This window comes from Pelophylax lessonae, assembly GCF_965119305.1.
Source record: "Pelophylax lessonae genome assembly, chromosome: 8".
In the NCBI taxonomy this organism is placed as follows: Eukaryota; Metazoa; Chordata; class Amphibia; order Anura; family Ranidae; genus Pelophylax; species Pelophylax lessonae.
This window is the reverse complement of record NC_138775.1, coordinates 169,656,876-169,675,944: the sequence shown is the minus strand read 5'-3', so window position 1 is coordinate 169,675,944 and position 19,069 is coordinate 169,656,876. Positions and strand designations below refer to the sequence as shown.

At 40.4% G+C, this 19,069-nt stretch overlaps 1 protein-coding gene across 7 annotated transcripts in view; it reads left to right on the top strand.

Moving 5' to 3' along the window:
- The window catches only part of NTNG1 (netrin G1), a 418,996-nt gene extending 401,480 nt beyond the window's left edge, over positions 1–17,516 (top strand). For all 7 annotated transcript variants that reach the window (XM_082265800.1, XM_082265801.1, XM_082265802.1 and 4 more), the window contains one exon: positions 16,085–17,516. In XM_082265800.1, the coding sequence (XP_082121926.1) occupies positions 16,085–16,302 (218 nt within the window). In that variant the 3' untranslated portion in view covers positions 16,303–17,516. The remainder of the gene's footprint in view (positions 1–16,084) is intronic.
- Positions 17,517–19,069: the final 1,553 nt, after the last annotated feature.

Here is a 19,069-nt window from a genome sequence, read left to right as displayed (position 1 = left end):
TGAGGCAAGGCGATATCCGGTGCTGTTTTCTTTTTTTTTTTTTTCTTTTTTTTTATTCATTTTGTTCATGCATGCATTACTTTTGATATGAAGAAAATGTACTCATTTTGCAGCAACCCAGTCTTTTTTTCCACCATATTATAATATAAAATCGCAAGCTTATTGCATAAGCAGAATGCTTTGGTGCATGCAATTTAACCACTTGACCTCCAGAAGGTTTTACCCCCTTCATGACCAGGCCATTTTTTGTGATATGGCATTGCGTTACATTAAGACCACATTCACACTGGTACGACTTGGACCGTGACTTGTCAGCCTGACAAGTTGCGGTCCTCACGCTCCCATTGTGTAGTATAGGAGCCGTTCTAATAGGAGCGACACAAGTCGCTCCGACTTAGAAAAAGGGTCCTGTACTACTTCGGGGCGACCTGGAGGCGACTTGCATTGACTTCCATTATGTGAAGTCCGTGCAAGTCGCGGCAAAGTCGCGCTGCACGCTACTTCACAGGTCGCCCCCTAAGTCGGAGCGACCTAGTGTGAACGGAGGCTAACTGACAATTGGTATGCAGTACAAAAACTAGAAAAATAGGACTTTAAAGGTAGCCACTGGTAATCCCATAAGGAAACACAAGTACAAATAAAAAGTATAAATGTATTTGACAACATGTAAAATATATATATAATATAATTAAAAACCATATCATATAAAGAGATGTATGGTAAATACAAAACATTATCTTCCCCAATAAGGTGAGTATGTAGCACAGAACCTGTTTGTATACCCGTTTCAACCTAAGATCTAGTGCAAGAAAATGCAGATTCTGCAGTGATCTTTAGAACATCCGGGTCAAACAGGTATCTCAAGTTTTGAAAGCTAATGGATCGCTACGCGTTTCGCTTATAGCTTCCTCAGTAGATCCTATTGGTACTGAGAGATGAAGTGTAATTATAATAAGATACATAAACCAATTTTCACATCATTATATGACATGATGTTACATTTTTTAGTCTTCAATATTCAATAAATATATAATAGCTTCTAATTCGAAAACATCATATACGTATACAAATATCATAGAGTACTCAAAGGTACCTACCCAAATCCCAGAGGGGAAAAAGAAAAAATACACTCGGACCCAAATGGTACGCTGTACCCAAATCAAATGTTTGGCCTTTTTTCCCCACAAATAGAGCTTTCTTTTGGTAGTATTTGATCACTTCTGTGGTTTGTATTTTTTGCGCTATAAAAAAAAAACTATTTTGAAAAAAAAAACAATATTTTTTATTTTCTGCTATAAAACATACCCAACAAAAAAATGTAAAAAATATTTTACCCCCTTAATGACCAGGCCATTTTCTGCAATGCGGCACTGCGTTACTTTAACTGACAATTGAGCGGTGTGCGACATTGTACCCAAATCAAGTTTTTGTCCCTTTTTCCCCACAAATAGAGCTTTTACATATATTTGTTTAAAAAAAAAAAAAAATCCCAAGCATATATTGATTGGTTTGCGCAAAGGTTATAGCATCTACAAACTATGGGATTTTTTTTTTTTTTAGTGATCAGCGACTTATAGTGGAACTGCAATATTGCAGACAGATCGGACACCTAACGGACACTTTTGACACTTTTTACAATCAGGGGATATAAAAGGGTTAACTGTGTGCCTGTGCTTACTCACTGTGTGGGATGGGAAATGATTTGACTGGGGAAAGGCAAAGATCCATGTTCCTGCTTTGTAGGAACACAGGACCAATGCCTTCCCTTCTGACAGAATTACAATCTGCCTTTTTTACACTGCCGTTCTGCCTGTGTACTGTGTAATCAGTGGGTGCTGGAGGACATCAATTCTGCGGTTCCCGCTGCTGGACTCCCACTGTGTGTGATCACAGTGGGAGCGGGTTCGCCAGTGGCACGTGTGCGTGCCCTAGACCTGAAGGTGTCAGATAACCTGCTTTATATGATGTACAGTTGGCGGTCTGCAAGTGGTTAAAGCAACCTAGTCGCAAAACCTTTATTTCAACAAAAATCTTCCAATAAGATTAAATGTGCTTTTAATATATTTTATGTGTGTTGTTTACCTGTAAAGGTTTCTCTTGTGTAGACCTCCAAAAGCCCAGAGGGTGCTGCTGGGCACTACCATCTTGGTTGTGATGTCAACAGCCCCAGCAGACTCAAGTGGCACTCTATAGTATTTCCCTTCACTCTTCCCCTATAGCTACATAAAAGGTAATGTAGGGAGGTGAGGTAAGGGACAGAGGAGCTGGGCCAGCACAAACAGTAATTAAACACTCCCAAAAGAGGAGAGGACTTTGATGTGCAAGGGGGTAGGAGCTGTGCTAGGGAATTAACTCTTTCTGGAGTATTCAAATTTTTTAGCATAAGCATTTAAAATATTTGATGTTTTTGTGCTTTTAGGCTAAATGCACACTAGGGCTCTTCTAAAAACCTTTCTCCTGGCAGGAGACAAGCAGCTTCAACAACGTACCTATGGACACAACTGTGTGCATGGGCTCATTAATTACTATAGTACCGCGTTTAGATGCAAGCACAACTATACTGGAACTGGAACAATAGCAAGAGTATACCATCTAAAATCCAGATCCATCCCAGCACATAAAAATAGAGAAAAATGAGCAGCTGGCACTTACATCGTTCTCCCCCACTCGGTACTCCGATGCAGCAGCATGACGTCACTGCGCAAACTCTACCCGACGCAGATTTTGTGAGATAGTGAGTCCTCAGGGGCCTCTAATGGATATTTTTTGGATTGTTTATTTATTTTTTAATTGATTTATGACATTTCGCTGGTTTGATTAGTTTGAAATCCAGCAGATATTTACATAATATGATCACTGGTTGGAATATTCATATTATTGAACTTTAACACAGTATTTAATTTTATTCACAGATTTGATCACATATCATTTATGGTATTTAGAGTGCTGCAATTTGTATAATTTTCCCAGGGAGAGTATATTGTCTTTATTTGCTAGCGGCTCTTTTTAGTTTGTAGCGCCGTCTTTTTTTTCAATTTTGAACAAAACTATATGCTGTGCGCATCTGAATGCAGCATTTTTTTTGCCCACGTGAATGAGTGAGCCCTAGTGTGTACAAAAACAAGAAGCGATTGCACAAGGTAAGCAATGACCTTTCAAAAAATGAAATAACATTGAGTTCAGCTATAATTTTGAGGTCTTGCATTTTTAAATGAAAAGTTAACTTATTTTTTTACTTCTTTTTTACTTGACAGCTAAAATTCCCAGAAGGGTCTTATCACAAACAAAGACAATTTATTAGAACTGTATATACGATGTAAACCTGACAAGGAAAGCTGACATTTTTACATTAGAAGTAAAATAAGGAAATATTTCCATTTATACAACTTAGGTGTCCAGAGGGACACTTTCTGATGCTCTGTTGTTTTATCGAGGACTTGAAAATGCAAAATCTTCTAGTCAAGTAATTGAGAAATGGGAGTTAAAAAGAGCCCAGAGTCATTAAAAGGTAGTGTTTAATTGTCAATTGATTTCTCATTTTATAATTTTCAGGACAAACTGTGTATGCACTGTGTATGCTCTATAACAGTGGTCTCAAAACGGCAGCCTGGGGGGCCAAATGTGGCCCTTTACTTGCCTCTATCTGGCCCTTGGGACACTATTACTCCCACTGACACCATTAATAGGGCACCCTTCCTGCCACTGACACCATAGATGGTGCACTATTCCTCCTGCTAGGACTGATGATGGGGTACTATTCCTCCCACTAACACCATTAATGGTGCACTTTTCCTCCAACAGACCCTGTCGATAGGGCACTATTCCGCGCATTGATATCAATCATGGGGCACTATTCCTCCCATTGATACCAACCATGGGGCACTATTCCTCCCATTGATACCATTACCAACCATGGGGCACTATTCCTCCCATTGATACCATCCATGGGGCACCATTCCTCCCATTGATATCATCCATGGGGCACTATTCCTCCCATTTATAACAACCATGGGGCACTATTCCTCCCATTGATACCATCCATGGGGCACTATTCCTCCCATTGATATCATCCATGGGGCACTATTCCTCCCATTGATACCATCCATGGGGCACTATTCCTCCCATTGATACCATCCATGGGGCACTATTCCTACCGTTGATACCAACCATGGGGCACTATTCCTCCCATTGATATCATCCATGGGGCACTATTCCTCCCATTGATACCATCCATGGGGCACTATTCCTCCCATTGATACCATCCATGGGGCACCATTCCTCCCATTGATATCATCCATGGGGCACTATTCCTCCCATTGATATCAACCATGGGGCACTATTCCTCCCATTGATACCATCCATGGGGCACTATTCCTCCCATTGATACCAACCATGGGGCACTATTCCTCCTATTGATACCATCCATGGGGCACTATTCCTGCCATTGATACCAACCATCGGGCACTATTCCTGCCATTGATACCAACCATCAGGCACTATTCCTCCCATTAATACCAACCTTTGGGCAATATTCCACCCATTGATACCAACCATGGGGCACTATTCCTCCCATTGATACCAACCATGGGGCATTATTCCACCCATTGATACCAACCATGGGGCACTATTCCTCCCATTGATACCAGTGTTGGAGCACTGTTCCTCCTGTTAAAACTAACAATAGGGCAGTGTTTGCTCCAAGTGATGCTGGAACATTTTCTACTCACACTGACCACAGTCCAGCCCCCTAATATCTGAAGGACAGTAAACTGGCTCTTTGTTCAAAAAGTTTGGAGACCCCTTCTCTATAAGGTAGAACAGTTACCAATTTTTGAAGAAATAAATAAACACATACTAAGCATTCATACAGGAGTTGATTTACTAAAGGCAAATAATCTGTTCACTTTGTAAGTGAATTTGCACTTTACAAGGGGATTTTCCCCCGAGCTTAGTGAATGGGGTTATTTTTTATTTTTCTTGTACGTGATTGGGTATTCTTTGCAAAGTGCACTTCCCCTTGTAAAGTGAAACACATATTTGCATTTAGTAAATTAGTCCCCCAAAATCAGGCTTGTCAGGTAAGGTAAACAGCAAAGTGCAGTAACCCATAGCAATCAGCCTTTTCATCTTTCAGTGATCTGACTTAAACTCACTCCAAACATTAATAAATAGTGGGAGCTCTCACGCTCAAAAGCAACATTACTCCAAAAATAATATCAATATCAATATATAATGTGACATCAATATATGAGCAAAATAAAAAGGATGATGAAAGTGAATAGATCAAAGTGCTGCAACTTAAATACATATAACTGGAAAACAACAGTGAAAAATTATATAAACTGTTAGCTGCACACATATATCATCCAAAACAGTGGCATGTGATCAACCAAATAATCAAATACGTGAACAATCAAATTCAAACAAAAAAAACTGCCACCAAGGATTATATATATAAAATATATAAAATATGAATAGTGCAACAGTCCAATTTGAAAAGTTCATAAACTGAACTCAAAATCAATAGCGATAAGTATAGGTAGTCCGGTGAGATTCCAGTGACTTCAAGATGAAAGAAACACCAAAAAAAGGTCCACCACCTCTGTGTTCCACACCCCTTTGCCAAGCCACTCACCCCCACTTAATGCCCTCCATTCTCATGGAATGGGCAAATGACACTTCGATGTCCCACCTTAGATATAGAGTACACTGGCTGATACATCGCTGATACCTAGGTAACCTTCCTTCCGCTCACAGCATGTAAAGAAAGAGAAGATACCACTAGTGCAATAACGTCTGAAAGACCTTTTAATTAAGTATCAGCTTCCAATGTTTACACCCACATGGAACAATCCTTGTAAAACCACATAAAATAATGTAATAAGTGGGGATTAGGGTGCTCACTCAGATCCTGCTGCCTCGGCGTAGTAATGTACTGCTGGAACCCGGTACCCGCAGCATCCCTAATTTCAGACTACTCTGTCTTTCTTCTCTTAAAGGTGAACAGGACGCTGGAGATTTGTTCTATACGGCAGGGGTATTTCCTCGCTGTTAGGGTTATGATCCCTTTAAGGGGCAGATTGAGTACTCAGGGGTTCTCGCCCACGCAGGGTAAGGGGTTCAGCACCAAAACCACCTGATATGATGGAAGTCTATGACAAAGCGTTAGTAACCCACATGAAAACCATGGATCCACTGCGCTGCACCTGTGCTGTGGGGAAACCACAGTGGATCAGTGTGAAAGGGGACTTAAACCTAGTGTGGGGCTGGTATATTGGCAGTGAGCCGTTATGTTGTTTTGATGAAACCAGGAGTGTGGACTGTTTTATTTATTTTATGCTGCAAGCAAGCCATTTTGTTTTATTTTTGAGCCATAAAAGACTGCTTTGCTTTTACTAACATGCTCGGCTGATGATCTTGGACTCCTCAAGATTACAATGGGTTAATAAACCCTAACAACATGTATTTTACTATATTATCACTATGAATCATCCAGGGGATAAATGTCTCTGTGATGAAATTATAAAATGGTATAGACATTTGTTCACAGGGGACACAGGCATAAAAACACACATTAGGGGGGGATGTACAAAACTGGTGAACACAGAATGTGGTGCGGCTGTGTGTAGTAACCAATCAGCTTCTAACGTCAGCTTGTTCAATTAACCACTTCAGCTCCCTTCATTACCAGGCATTTTTTTTGCGATATGGCACTGCGTTACTTTAACTGACATTTGCGTGGTCATGCGACACTGTACCCAAATAAAATTGATGTCCTTTTTCCCACAAATAGAGATTTTTTTTGGTGGTGTTTGATCACTTCTGTGGATTTTATTTTTTGCACTATAAACAAAAAAAGACTGACAATTTTGAAAAAAAAAAACAATATTTTTTACTTTCTGCTATAAAACATATCCAATAAAAAAAGCGTAAAAAATCTATTTTTTTCATCAGTTTATGTCAATATGTGTTCTGCTACATACTTCTGGTAAAAAAAAATCCCAAAAAGCATACGTTGATTGATTTGCACAAAAGTTATAGTGTCTACAAACTATGAGATATATTTATGAAATTTGTATTTTTTAAATATTTTTTTACTAGTAGTGGTGGCAATTAGCGACTTATAGCGGGACTGGGACATTACGGCAGACAAATCGGACACTAAGTGACACTTTTGACACTTTTTTGGAGACCAGTGACACCAATACGGTGATCAGTGCTAAAAATATGCACTGTCACTGTACTAATGACATTGGTAGGGAAGGGGTTAACATCAGGCCCGGCAGGCATCATGTCCTATCACAGTGGGGGCCAGTGGTGCATGTGCGTGCACCAGACCCGGGAGTGCAGAAGAACGCAAAAGTACGTGATTCTGCGCAGAGCGGCCGTCCTGCCGCAGTAAATGTACGTAGGGCGACCGTGAATTGGTTAAGCTTTGACAATAAAAACTTGGAAGCTGATTGGTATACATAGTAATTTACGGCTGCACCAGATTCTGTGTGCTCCAGTTTTAGTAAATCTCCCCATTGTGTAAGCAAGGAGAGCCCCTCCTCCTAATTACATATATAATTTCCATTTATTTGTGACACTCACTTCCACATCGATAAGAAATGGTTTAACCACTTGCCGACTGCCTACCGCAGATATACTGCGGCAGGCTGGCTCGGCTGTATGAATCGACGTATACATTGGTACATGGGTATATTGGTTGGCAGGAGTGCTCCAGGGGGTGCGCACGCGCCGCCAGAGGCACATGCCGCCCTCATTAGGAAGTGGGGAAGGTGATCCACAGGACCGGCACCCGCGATTGCCCCATTCTGAGAGAGAATGATGGTCTGCTTTTGTAAACACAGCAGACCGTTGTTTTCTCTGGAATGAACACAGAAAGCCTGTGATCCTCCTATTTAGGATCACAGGTCTCTGTGTTGATTCCACAAGTCCCTCCCCCATACAGTTAGAAAACACTCCCCAAAGGCTCACACTTAACCCTTTGATCACCCCTGGGTTAACCCCTTCCCTGCCAGTGTCATTATTACAGGGACAGTGCATATTTTTAGCACTGATTACTGTAGTAATGTCACTGGTCCCCCCCAAAAGTGTCAAAAATATCAGTTAGGGGTCCGATCTGTCCATCACAATTTCGCAGTCCCACTAAAAATCGCAGATCACCGCCATTAGTAGTAAAAAAATTTAAATTACATAATTTCCCCTAGCTTGTAGACGCGATAACTTTTGTGCAAACCAATCAAAATACGCTTATTGGGATTTTTTTACCAATATGTAGCAATATGTAGCAGAATACAAATTGGCCTAAAATGATGAAAAAATTAGATTTTTACATTTTTTTTTTTATTGGGAATGTTATATGGCAGAATGTAAAAAAATATTGTTTTTTTTTTTCTCAGAATTGTCTTTTTTTTATTTATAGCTCAAAAAATAAAAATTACACAGGGAATCAAATACCACCAAAATAAGGCGCTATTTGTGGGAAATATAAGGACATTCATTTTATTTGGGTACAGCGTCGCACGACGTGCAATTTTCCATTAAAGTAACGCAGTGCCGAATCGCAAAAAATGGCCTGGTCATTAAGGGGGTAAAACCTTCCGGTCCAGAAGTGGTTAAGGAAAGAAAACAGGGAGAAAAGTCTACAGTGTCGAGCAGTGGTAAAATTGTGTAACTTTTGCTTCTACTAAGTGCAACACATTAATTTTTTTTCTTGTTTTAATAAAAATGTCAAGATTTTTTTTTTTCCCAATGCTAGAAATCAGATACAAGTAAAGGTCAAATGGATTTCTAATACACGGCTTTAAACACTCATACACTTTGTGCTGCATGGGGGTTGTGCAGATCTGTCACTTGCTGTCACTGTAATTTTTCCCAGTGGCATGGACTTGACAAATCGATTGTCAGGGAAAGGTCTGAACCTCTGAGAAAGCAGCACATTAGGAACCATTCATCATATGGCTTCTGCCACATAGTTAACTAGTTTGTAAGCTCCCCATATGCAGTACATAGTTGGCCCCAATATCTGTACACCTGTAAAGTTATAGTCCACATGTTCATTGCTGAAGTGCAACTTGGTATACCCATTGCAGCACATAGGATTATGCACTAAAAGAGACTGGAAGGAGAAACCTTCTATAATATCAGTGATTTTTTACTATAAAATAGCTTATCAATAATAGTACATTATTTGATTCATGGTAGTACATCAAGAGAACCTGTAGTCTAATGCCTAGTACACACTTTTAGGTTTTTTACATTCAAACCAGTGGGTTGAAGGAAAAAAAAACTCAGATCGGAGCTGCTGTACTAACAATCCAATGTTAGTACAGCGATCTCCGCTGCTGTGCTTTTGTGTTTTGACAAGGTGACAGCCTCCCACCAGAACACTCCGGTCAGCTGATCGGGAGCCGGTCAGCTGATCGGGAGCCGGTCAGCTGACCTTTTTCAGTCATTACTCTTCCATAGAAGCTGGCCGAATGGCCTGATTCTGTCACACCGGCTGCCATACACACGGGCCTATTGTCAGCCGGTTTCTTTTGAACCGGCCGCGATGTTGCCCGACATTCAGCCGGTGTGTATTAGGCTTTAGACAGGTATGTATTTCCGTAAAGGCAGCCTGAACTAGAATTTGGAACAGTAAGTTTTGGTGCAACTCTTGAAATAATTTTTTTCTAATGTCTTTCTTACCCACCTCTGTACCGGAAGGATTTGCCCCATTAATGACCAGGCCATTTTTTACGATTCGGCACTGCATTACTTTAAAGGAAAATTGCGCCGTCATGCGACGCTGTACCGAAATATAATTAATGTCCTTTTTTTCCCACAAATAGAGCTTTTTTTTGGTGGCGATTTTTATTTTTTGCGCTATAAACAAAAAAAGAGCGAAATTTCTGAAAAAAAAAAATATATATATATATATATATTTTTTTTTTCACATTCTGCTATATAACATTCCCCCCAAAAAAATTTAGAAATCTCAATTTGTCATCCTCCTAGGCCAATATGTATTCTGCTACATATTTTTAGTAAAAAAAAAATTGCAATAAGCGTATTTTAATTGGTTAAAGTTATCGCCTCTACAAACTATGGGAAAGATTTATGTCATTTTTATTTATTTTATTTTTTTACTAGTAATGGCGACGATCTGCAATTTTTAGCGGGACTACGACATTGCAGTGGACAGATCGAACCACTAACTGACATTTTTGATACTAAAAACATAGAGCCTTTGGAGACACTTTGCACATGCTCAGTTTGGAGTGTATTGCTAGACTGTTTTTTTTTTTTCTTGAGGGGGGGTGCATGTGATCGGCACAGGGCCAATCAATGCTGTCCAGACAGAAAGTCTGGGGTTCTGCAGCCTCATAGGACAATCAGAGTAGAACTCCTCCTACAAGCTTTAAACAGTGCTCGACCAGACACTGATAGAAGTCATAAGACTGCTATATACTGCTGATGAGAAAAGGTATTTAGCAGTTTATATTTACTAAAATAATTGCATTTCCATGCACTGTGGGAGACCAGATATAGTGAATGCAGGGTCCTGGGTTTAGTAACACTTTAACATGATAATTATTGTTGTGTTATTTTTTTAAATAATGTCATTACCAATAAATGAGTATCATACTGTTATCTAACCCTCTTGCTGATTAAATAAACTTTCCTAAGATAAATATCGGGGCTGCCATTGTTAACCCTATCTAAAGATTTTGGATGCCTGGCTGTTATAGGGACCCCCCTGGCTTCAGCACTTTCTAAGTCACTGACCCAGAACAAACATTCATATCATGAAAAGTCAGAGTAAAATCAAAAATTCTTATTTGCATATGTATCCTAGCTTAGTGACTCAAAGTCACTAAAAAAAAAAAAAAAAAAAAAAAAAAAAAAAAGGGGTTGGCATGACAGCCAGGCAACCAGTATTTACAGAAAAGCTGATATGGCAGCTTCCATGTTTCTCTCAGGAAAGGTTTCCTTAATGTTGAAATCCAGGAACTGTTATTTGTCAAAAACACACTGACCATTCAACAGTGAGACTAAAAATATTTTTTGGGATCCAGGAACTCAAGTACTGTACTGATATCTCACCAACACAGTCCTTAAAAGATAATAGGAAAGTCTGATCGGGTTGCCTTCCAGTGTATTTTTAAAAGACAATTATATTAGTTTTGGGTGGACTGATCTTCAATTTCTTATATTTTACACATAATGCAGGGTTTTCATTTGTTCTATTATTTCATGGTGATTTGGTAGCATCTGATTTAGGGTTTTTTCTGGCCAATTTTATGGTTTATCAAATGTAATTTACCATTAGATCTTGTGAGAAGTACAAAACTTGATTAAAAGTTTGAGGCAAACTGCAATTCTCTGGGCTAGAATTAAAAGCTCAACTGATTACATTAAGGCCAATCAATCAAATGGGCGTTTCCATGCCAGCCCTATGCAGGTGCATGCCAGTGTGGATCCCAAAACTCACACTGTGTGCGTTTGGAGACCCGCACCTGTATGTCATATTGGGATACTGCGGCTGTGTCAGTGCAGATGCATGCCCCACTTGATAACAATGGGATGCCAGCACAGGAATGCACATAACACCGGTGCATCCCTGTGCCAGAAAAAGTCAGCCCTGCATTGGGCACGCAGCTAATCGCCCCATGTGAAGGATTCCTAACTAAAGCAGATATGGATTTAAAAAATAAACCTAATTTTAACTTTAAAATAGAGTATCTTTTTTAATGTAACTAATGTAGGTACCTGGACTTTCCTGATTTGCCTCCTCTAATCCCCTGTACAGCAGTGCTTAGACTGATAAAGAGAGAGGGGCAGCCAATCAGACACTGCTACATGAACCTTTACTGACAAGGGATATACTAACAGGAGAAAAGAGCAGTGTGATGAGCTTATCAGTGTACTTACTTTCCTGGCTTGGGGCAAGGTGATTATCAGAAATAAAATATGCACTTATGGAAGGAGTGCCAGACCAAAGGATAAAATAGTCCAAATCAAAAGAGAAGTTTGGGATTTGCTTTTTTTTAGAAATCATACTTACCAAGTGAATGCAGCATCGGTCCAATGCTGCATCTGTCCCCCACTGGCTCTAAGACTGACAACTGAGTGATCAAATACCACTGACTGCTCAGTTCTCATTGCTCCATTATCAGAGAGCTGTGACTGTCAGTCAATGCTCTCTGCTCTGCCTCCCCCCCCTCTCCCACGCTCACTGGAGCGCTGGGCTGTGGAGGGGGTGGGAGCGGCTGACTCAGACTCTCAGAGGCTGAACCAATCCAGGCTCCTGGGTGGATGCTGACCAAATGGTCAGGATCTTTCCCCATCCTGAACCAGCTCTCTGTGAAGTCAGCCAACAGAGGGATTCAGCCTGCTGTCAGTTGAAAACGGCTCACAGGAGTGCAGAAGAACTGCACTCCTGTGATGCACAGGCAAAGTACAGCCAAACGAGCGTTGGCTGTACTTCTCCTTTAAAGTGGTTATAAAAGCTCAAGGTTTTTTACCTTCATACATTCTATGCATGAAGGAAAAGACCTTCTGTGTGCAGCAGCCCCCCTAATACTTGCCTGAGTCACATCTCGATCCAGCGATGTGCACAGGAGCAGCGGCTCTCCCGGGTCTCTTCCTTCTTATTGACTGAGACAGCAGCCAATCACAGCCAGTAAGCCGATCAGGAAAGCGTGGGAGCAGGACCGAGCGGTGCTCTGTGTGTGAATAGAAAGCTAAAGCCTAGTAAACACTATAGGAAAATCAGATGAACAATCGTCTGGTTTTCATCAATGTTTCACACCAGGTCGAAACCGAGGATGGTACTAATTGTACGAAAATTCCTATACAACAAAGGCTTTTTTTATTGTTTCTGATCATGATGAGCAGTCTTTCATATCCAATTTTTCTCATATGAAAACTGTATGAAAAATGTACACATTAAACAAAAATCTTTAGTTTTGTTCATGTATGAGAAACATTTTGGAGTTTTTCCCTTCGAAAATTTTTATTTGGAAGGTCTGAATCCGATGTCAAAGGTTGTATACACACCATACGATAGTCGAAAGATTGTGCCTCTTACTGAATTTCTCTTCCGATTTTTTCATAATGTGTACCCAACTTACCTGTTGGATCAGGACGGTTACTGGCCAGCAGCATCTACGTGAACAGATACATTTTCTATGTTTAACCACTTTACCACCGGAGGATTTTGCTGTCTTCCGTCCAGGCCACTTTTTGCGATTCGGCGCTGTGCGACTTCAACTGACAATTGCGCGGTCGTGCGACGCCGTACCCAAACGAAATTTACGTCCTTTTTTTCCCACAAACAGAGCTTTCTTTTGGTGGTATTTGATCACCTGTGCGATTTTTACTTTTTGCGCTATAAACAAAAAAAGAGCGTTTATTTTGAAAAAATAACAATATTTTTAACATTTTTTTTATATGAAATTCCCCCCAAAAAAGATGTAAAAACCAATTTTTTAAAAAATTTTTGGCCAATTTGTTTTATGCTACATATGTTTGGTAAAAAAAATCGCAATAAGCGTATTTTGATTGGTTTGCGCAAAAGTTATTGCGTTTACTAACAAAGGGAAAGATTTCTGTCATTTTTGGTGTTTTTTTTTTTAACGCGTAATGGCGGCGATCTGCGATTTTTTTTTGCGGGACTGCAACATTGCGGCGGACAGATCGGACCCTTGACTGACATTTTTGACACTTTTGGGGGTACCAGTGACATTACTGCAGTAATCAGTGCTATATATATATGCACTGTTACTGTAAAAATGACACTGGCAGGGAAGGGGTTAATTTTATTGGAGAGGGAGGGGTTAATGTATGCCTGGTGCTTACTGACGTGTAGGGGGGGAGGTGACTGAGTGAGTCATGGACAGATCGGATGTCCAGCTATGCTGAACAGTCCGATCTGTCACTCCCTGTCACTATGGAGATCCGCCCGCTGTGTTTACACACAGCGGGCGGATCTCCAGACTCGATCCCCGACGATCGGGTAAGAGCAGTGGCGATCGCCGCTGCTCCTCCCCTGGCCCGACTCCCGCTGTGAATGAAAACAGCGGGAGCGAGCCTCCGGCGGCGCGCAAGCGCCGCCCAGAAGGGGGAGTGTCTGACGACGTAGTACTACGTCGTCAGACGATAACGAGACACTCTGCCGCAGTAATATTACTGTGAGCAGAGGTAAAGTGGTTAAAGAACATACATACTGTATAGCCAAAATTTTCAGTTTTGGGTAGAGTAGGACATTTTTTTGTTTGTCCTTATCTTGATGGCTCATACACAGAGACTTTTGCCCAGCAATTAGCTTCCTTACCCCTCCTCTTATGTTAGCTTTCTGTTACTATCCATGATGTTCACGGGTCGGTTTTGACCCGTGTCTTAAATCAGCCATAAAATACCCTCTGAACAATTATTTATCATCCAATTTGTTTCTTACCTCTTGGTTACCTTGTTAGGCTTCTTTATCCTTGACAAGATTGGTTTTAATATTTTTGGTGTGACCCCTTAGACCTTTCTTTTGATAGCATACCTCTCATTTTCAAATTAAAAAAATGGTAAAATAAACCAGCAACTCTGAAATGTGTTTGTCCTATGTTTCTTCACTTTATTTAGAGAAGCAGACAAGCAGGCAAAGAGATAGGCCCCTCCCTAACTACAGCTTACAGGGTTGAGAGGTGATTGGCTGTCAGTGTTACTAAGCAGAGAGAGTGTTTATGATTTCAGTTTTGGCACTTATTAGTGTCCTAAAATCCTATATTATAACTGGGTCAGAATTGACCCTAACACCATAAACGTCTTAATTTTCACCACAGTATTTTATAATTTAGTGAAAATGATTCTTTTTCTATTACATTGTTTAAATAGAGGTTCCTGACAAAGTAAAAAAATCCTGATGCAATAAACAAATTTATATGATACTTATAGACATTCAAAACCTGAAAACTGGTCGGTTCTGATCCTAACACAAGAGGAGGGTTACACAGATTCATAAAGAAAAGCTCTGTCTTGAGTCCATTCCAGGTCATTATTTTAACTGAAGCCCTGATGAAAGGGGAGTTCTTTCTGGCCCCTGAAATGCATTGGCTGTTTTTTTTTTTTTTTTAACTAATAAAAAAATGTGGACTATTTTATTTACTGGCCTGGCTCCCTTTCCATTAGTGCATGTTTTTCTTCTTATGACCTGCTGAAGTACCCACTGGAGAGCAGTCAATTGTGAGCAGCCTAGCCTGAGCCAATGAGCTCTACAAATGTGTTTTTCCTCTCACTCATTTGTATGAAGCCACATCAATAAAGGCACATTTAAAATGTTTGTATAATGGCAATCTACTGTATAAACCAGGGATCTCCAAACTATGGTCCTCCAGCTGTTGCGGAACTACACATCCCATGAGGCATTGTTAAACTCTGACATTCACAGACATGACTGGGCAAGATAGGAGTTGTAGTTCCTGACCAACTGGAGGGCCATAGTTTGGATACCCCTGGTTTAAACAGATAAGTATAAATAATTGCAGGTTTTCTATTCTTTGCATACCTTATTTTTCTTTTCCTTCACATTATTCTCACGGTGGCCATTTTTAATAAGGGCACATGAATCCATATGCCTTTACTTCCTGGAAATTAGCCTGGGTCTGCCTCCTGGGACATGTGACAGAAAGTTCCCAGGATGCAGTTGTAAGACCACATCACCAGTGTCTTAAAGAAACCAGGAAGTGGAAACAGTAATTGTAAGTAAAAGCAAAAAATGGTTGTTTAGCAAATGAATGTAAGATTTCATATTTGCATGCAGAGCTGTATGCTACCGTGATTTTAGTGAAAAGAAGAAAAGGTCCACTTTAAATGTAGTGGAGTAAAGACATGCCACCGATTTGTCTGTGCTGTTTGTCAGGGATGTGTAAATGTTAGTACTAGATGTACAGAACTTCAATTCACGTGCAGGTAAACCAACTCCTGTACATGTATTTCAACGGTATCTCTCTGTTTGCCTGGAGTTCAGTTTTAATTGAAAACACTGATGATGTGATTGTTCCTGAGCAGTCATGTTAATTATTTTTTTGTTTTGTCTCAACAGCAAACATCTGTGACAATGAATTGCTCCGTTGTCAAAATGGTGGAGTATGCCACAATAACATGAGGTGCCTATGTCCTTCTGGCTATACGGGCATACTATGTGAGAAACAGAAGTGTGAGGATACTGGAAGCTGCTCTTCTAAATCTGGACAAGAATCTATCTCCCATAACCTTTATCTAATCACCATGATAATTGTAACTCGGCTGTGCACTTTCTAAAGAACGTGATCTATGTACTGTAGGTTGTATTGAAGGATGATCTGAGTCTGGATGACATCAAAACATGTAAAGGAATAAATAAACTATATTAAAATAGAGAGGGCCTGACTGTACTAAGCCATATGTACCAATATGTGAATGAAAGATCTATGACTGTTATGATTCTGGCTCACAAGATGGCTGCCTGGGGGAATACTGCTGCCATGGTAACAGAACCAGCTGTAAAGGCCTATATTAGAAAAAAAAGGCCTTCACAACATGGTCATCAGAAACAGAACTGCTTCCATGGTAATTCCAGGTGTATGTAGCTATGACCTACGTGGAATGCCCTAGCAAGACAGCTGCCCTAAAGAGGACTGCTACCATGGCAGGATGAGCTGCATTGTTCAATTGCCCTTGACATGTTCCAAATGAAGAGGACAACAAGTGCTTGTTTGCCACTTCCACACGGTTATTGTACCTCTCTGCCCAGTGTGTGGACCAACCAAATAGCGTCATTCTTTGCTGCCAGTGCATTGTAGGTAAAGGAAAGCGACCATATTGGTCCCCTGATGCCCTTACACCTGTGCTTTTGTGAACGTCGCTCCGTATACCCTCGTTGGTCGAAAGATTTTATTTGTCCAATGTAAGTGGTGCACATAACTCCCTTCCTTGGCCCCATCTCTTTTAAAAGAATATTTCAAAGCTTGTATATCAAAGGTACGCCAAGCTGATAAAAAAATAAAAAATAAAAAAGGCGTATCATATCCAATATGAGAAAAGGCTAGAGATTAAGCAAAAATAAAATGTATTTATCCTTTTATATTCAAATGAAGTTATTTTTCTTGAAATAATGTAAAATGTAGATTTTTTGTATTATTGCAAATCCGTGTTTAACAGACAATCTATTAAGTGAAGTTCATCAAAATATCAGAAATATTTTTTTTTATTATTATTTTTTCCTTATATATTATATATCATTTTAATTTTATTGCTTTAATTATTTTAACCTTTTCACGGCTAGAGGGGCTCAATGTTCCCTAGATCCCCTTAAGTCGTAAACGGGTGAATTACTCAGAAAATCTTCCATAGGGAGCGTGTGCTGGTGTTACGGAAAGCCACAAGTTTACATAAACAAAATGTGTAATAATGTTCCACCAAAGGAAATTCTAAATGTTTTCTTGTTGTTTTAAAACACTGGAAGATTTCAAAGGAATAAAACATAACTAAAATGATTTAAGAAAAATGCAGTTTATTTATTTTGAAAGCTAAAGTATACTGAAATCAATTAAAAAGCAATGTTGTACATTTAGTGATACCATGGAAGTCTGTGCAAGACAACAGGGGGGTAAAAAAAAAGAATAAGAAAAATGTTAAAAAAGGGAGCGAACAAAACAAAGTAAAAAAATTATTGATATGTTGGTCTTAAATAAAGTGTGAACCTACTACAAGGTGCTTACTCATAGTTTTAACTTTTTTTTTTTATATCAAGAAAAACTTTATTGAACTTTTCACATAGAAAACATAACAGTAATAGAGTCTGGGGCAGGCACGCTCCCTCATTGTGAATAGGCAATACAAATGTCAGGAACAACCCGCACCCAATCAGCAATTTAACATAGTGCAAAAGGTTAGGAACTCCCCTCTGGCCCCCCAAACAGTATCCCACAGTGTCAAAACATACCAACCCTCGTCTCTCATACTGGTCGACAGTACCCTCCTCCACTGGGATCTCTCCAGCATTTACATCCCACCCGCCAGCAGTCTGTCCAACACCAAATCCACAAAACCAGGCACAGCCAGCCAGGGAGTCCACTGCTTATCAAACTTGCCTGCGCTACCTCTGTGTTGGTAAATGTACTTCTCCAGTCTAATCGTCTCCCCCCCCCACCTGAGCGATCCATTCCTTGACAGTTGGAGGACTTGGGGGGATCCAGTGTCTCAAGATCAACTTTTGGGCTTGGAACAATGCCCGTAAAATGGCCTGTTTAGTGACTTCAGGGACCTGGACCTCTCCCAAGATACCCAACAAGCACAGTTTAGGATCTTCCGACAACGTAGCTCCAAACACACTCAACAGTGTGCTGATCACCCCCCTCCAGTACGTGTGAAGCTTTGGAGCCCAGTAATAAGGAGTAACAGTGTGATATAAACCCTTTGAGAGAGTCCACTTCAGACATAAGGTGAAATACAGGGGCAGGGGACTGTACCCACGGATCCATCCCCCCCCCCCCGGGCCCTAACTGCATGTCTAAGTTATATATAGTAAAATTTTTATAGATATAGGCAGATCAAAGACCCCCAAAGTCCTTCGGGCGCTGAAGGTGCTCCAGCTTAATCCTAGAATTTTTATATAGCCACAGAGGGGACCTAAAAATGGAATTAACAATACGGAACACTCGCAGAGGTATGACCACCGGAGAATTATGGAGAACATATAACAATTGTGGAATAAGAATAATTTTGATAAGGTTGGCCCGGCCCGCTAACGACAAGCGGAGCCAGGACCAAACCTTTTCCCCGGAACTTAACCAGCAGAGGGGTCACATTGAGGCCAACAAAATCCAGCACTTTAGGGGTGATCTGTATACCCAGGTATCGTAACTCCCCCGACACGGGAATACCCGTATCCGGCAAGGACCGGCCACCAGGTGTCTCATCGATAAACATCAACGAGGATTTCGTCCAGTTGATCAGGAGACCTGAGTAAGTGCCAAAGTCCTTAATAACAGACATTGCCTCCACCAAGGACTGGTACGTGTCCCCCAGTAAAAGCATGGTATCATCA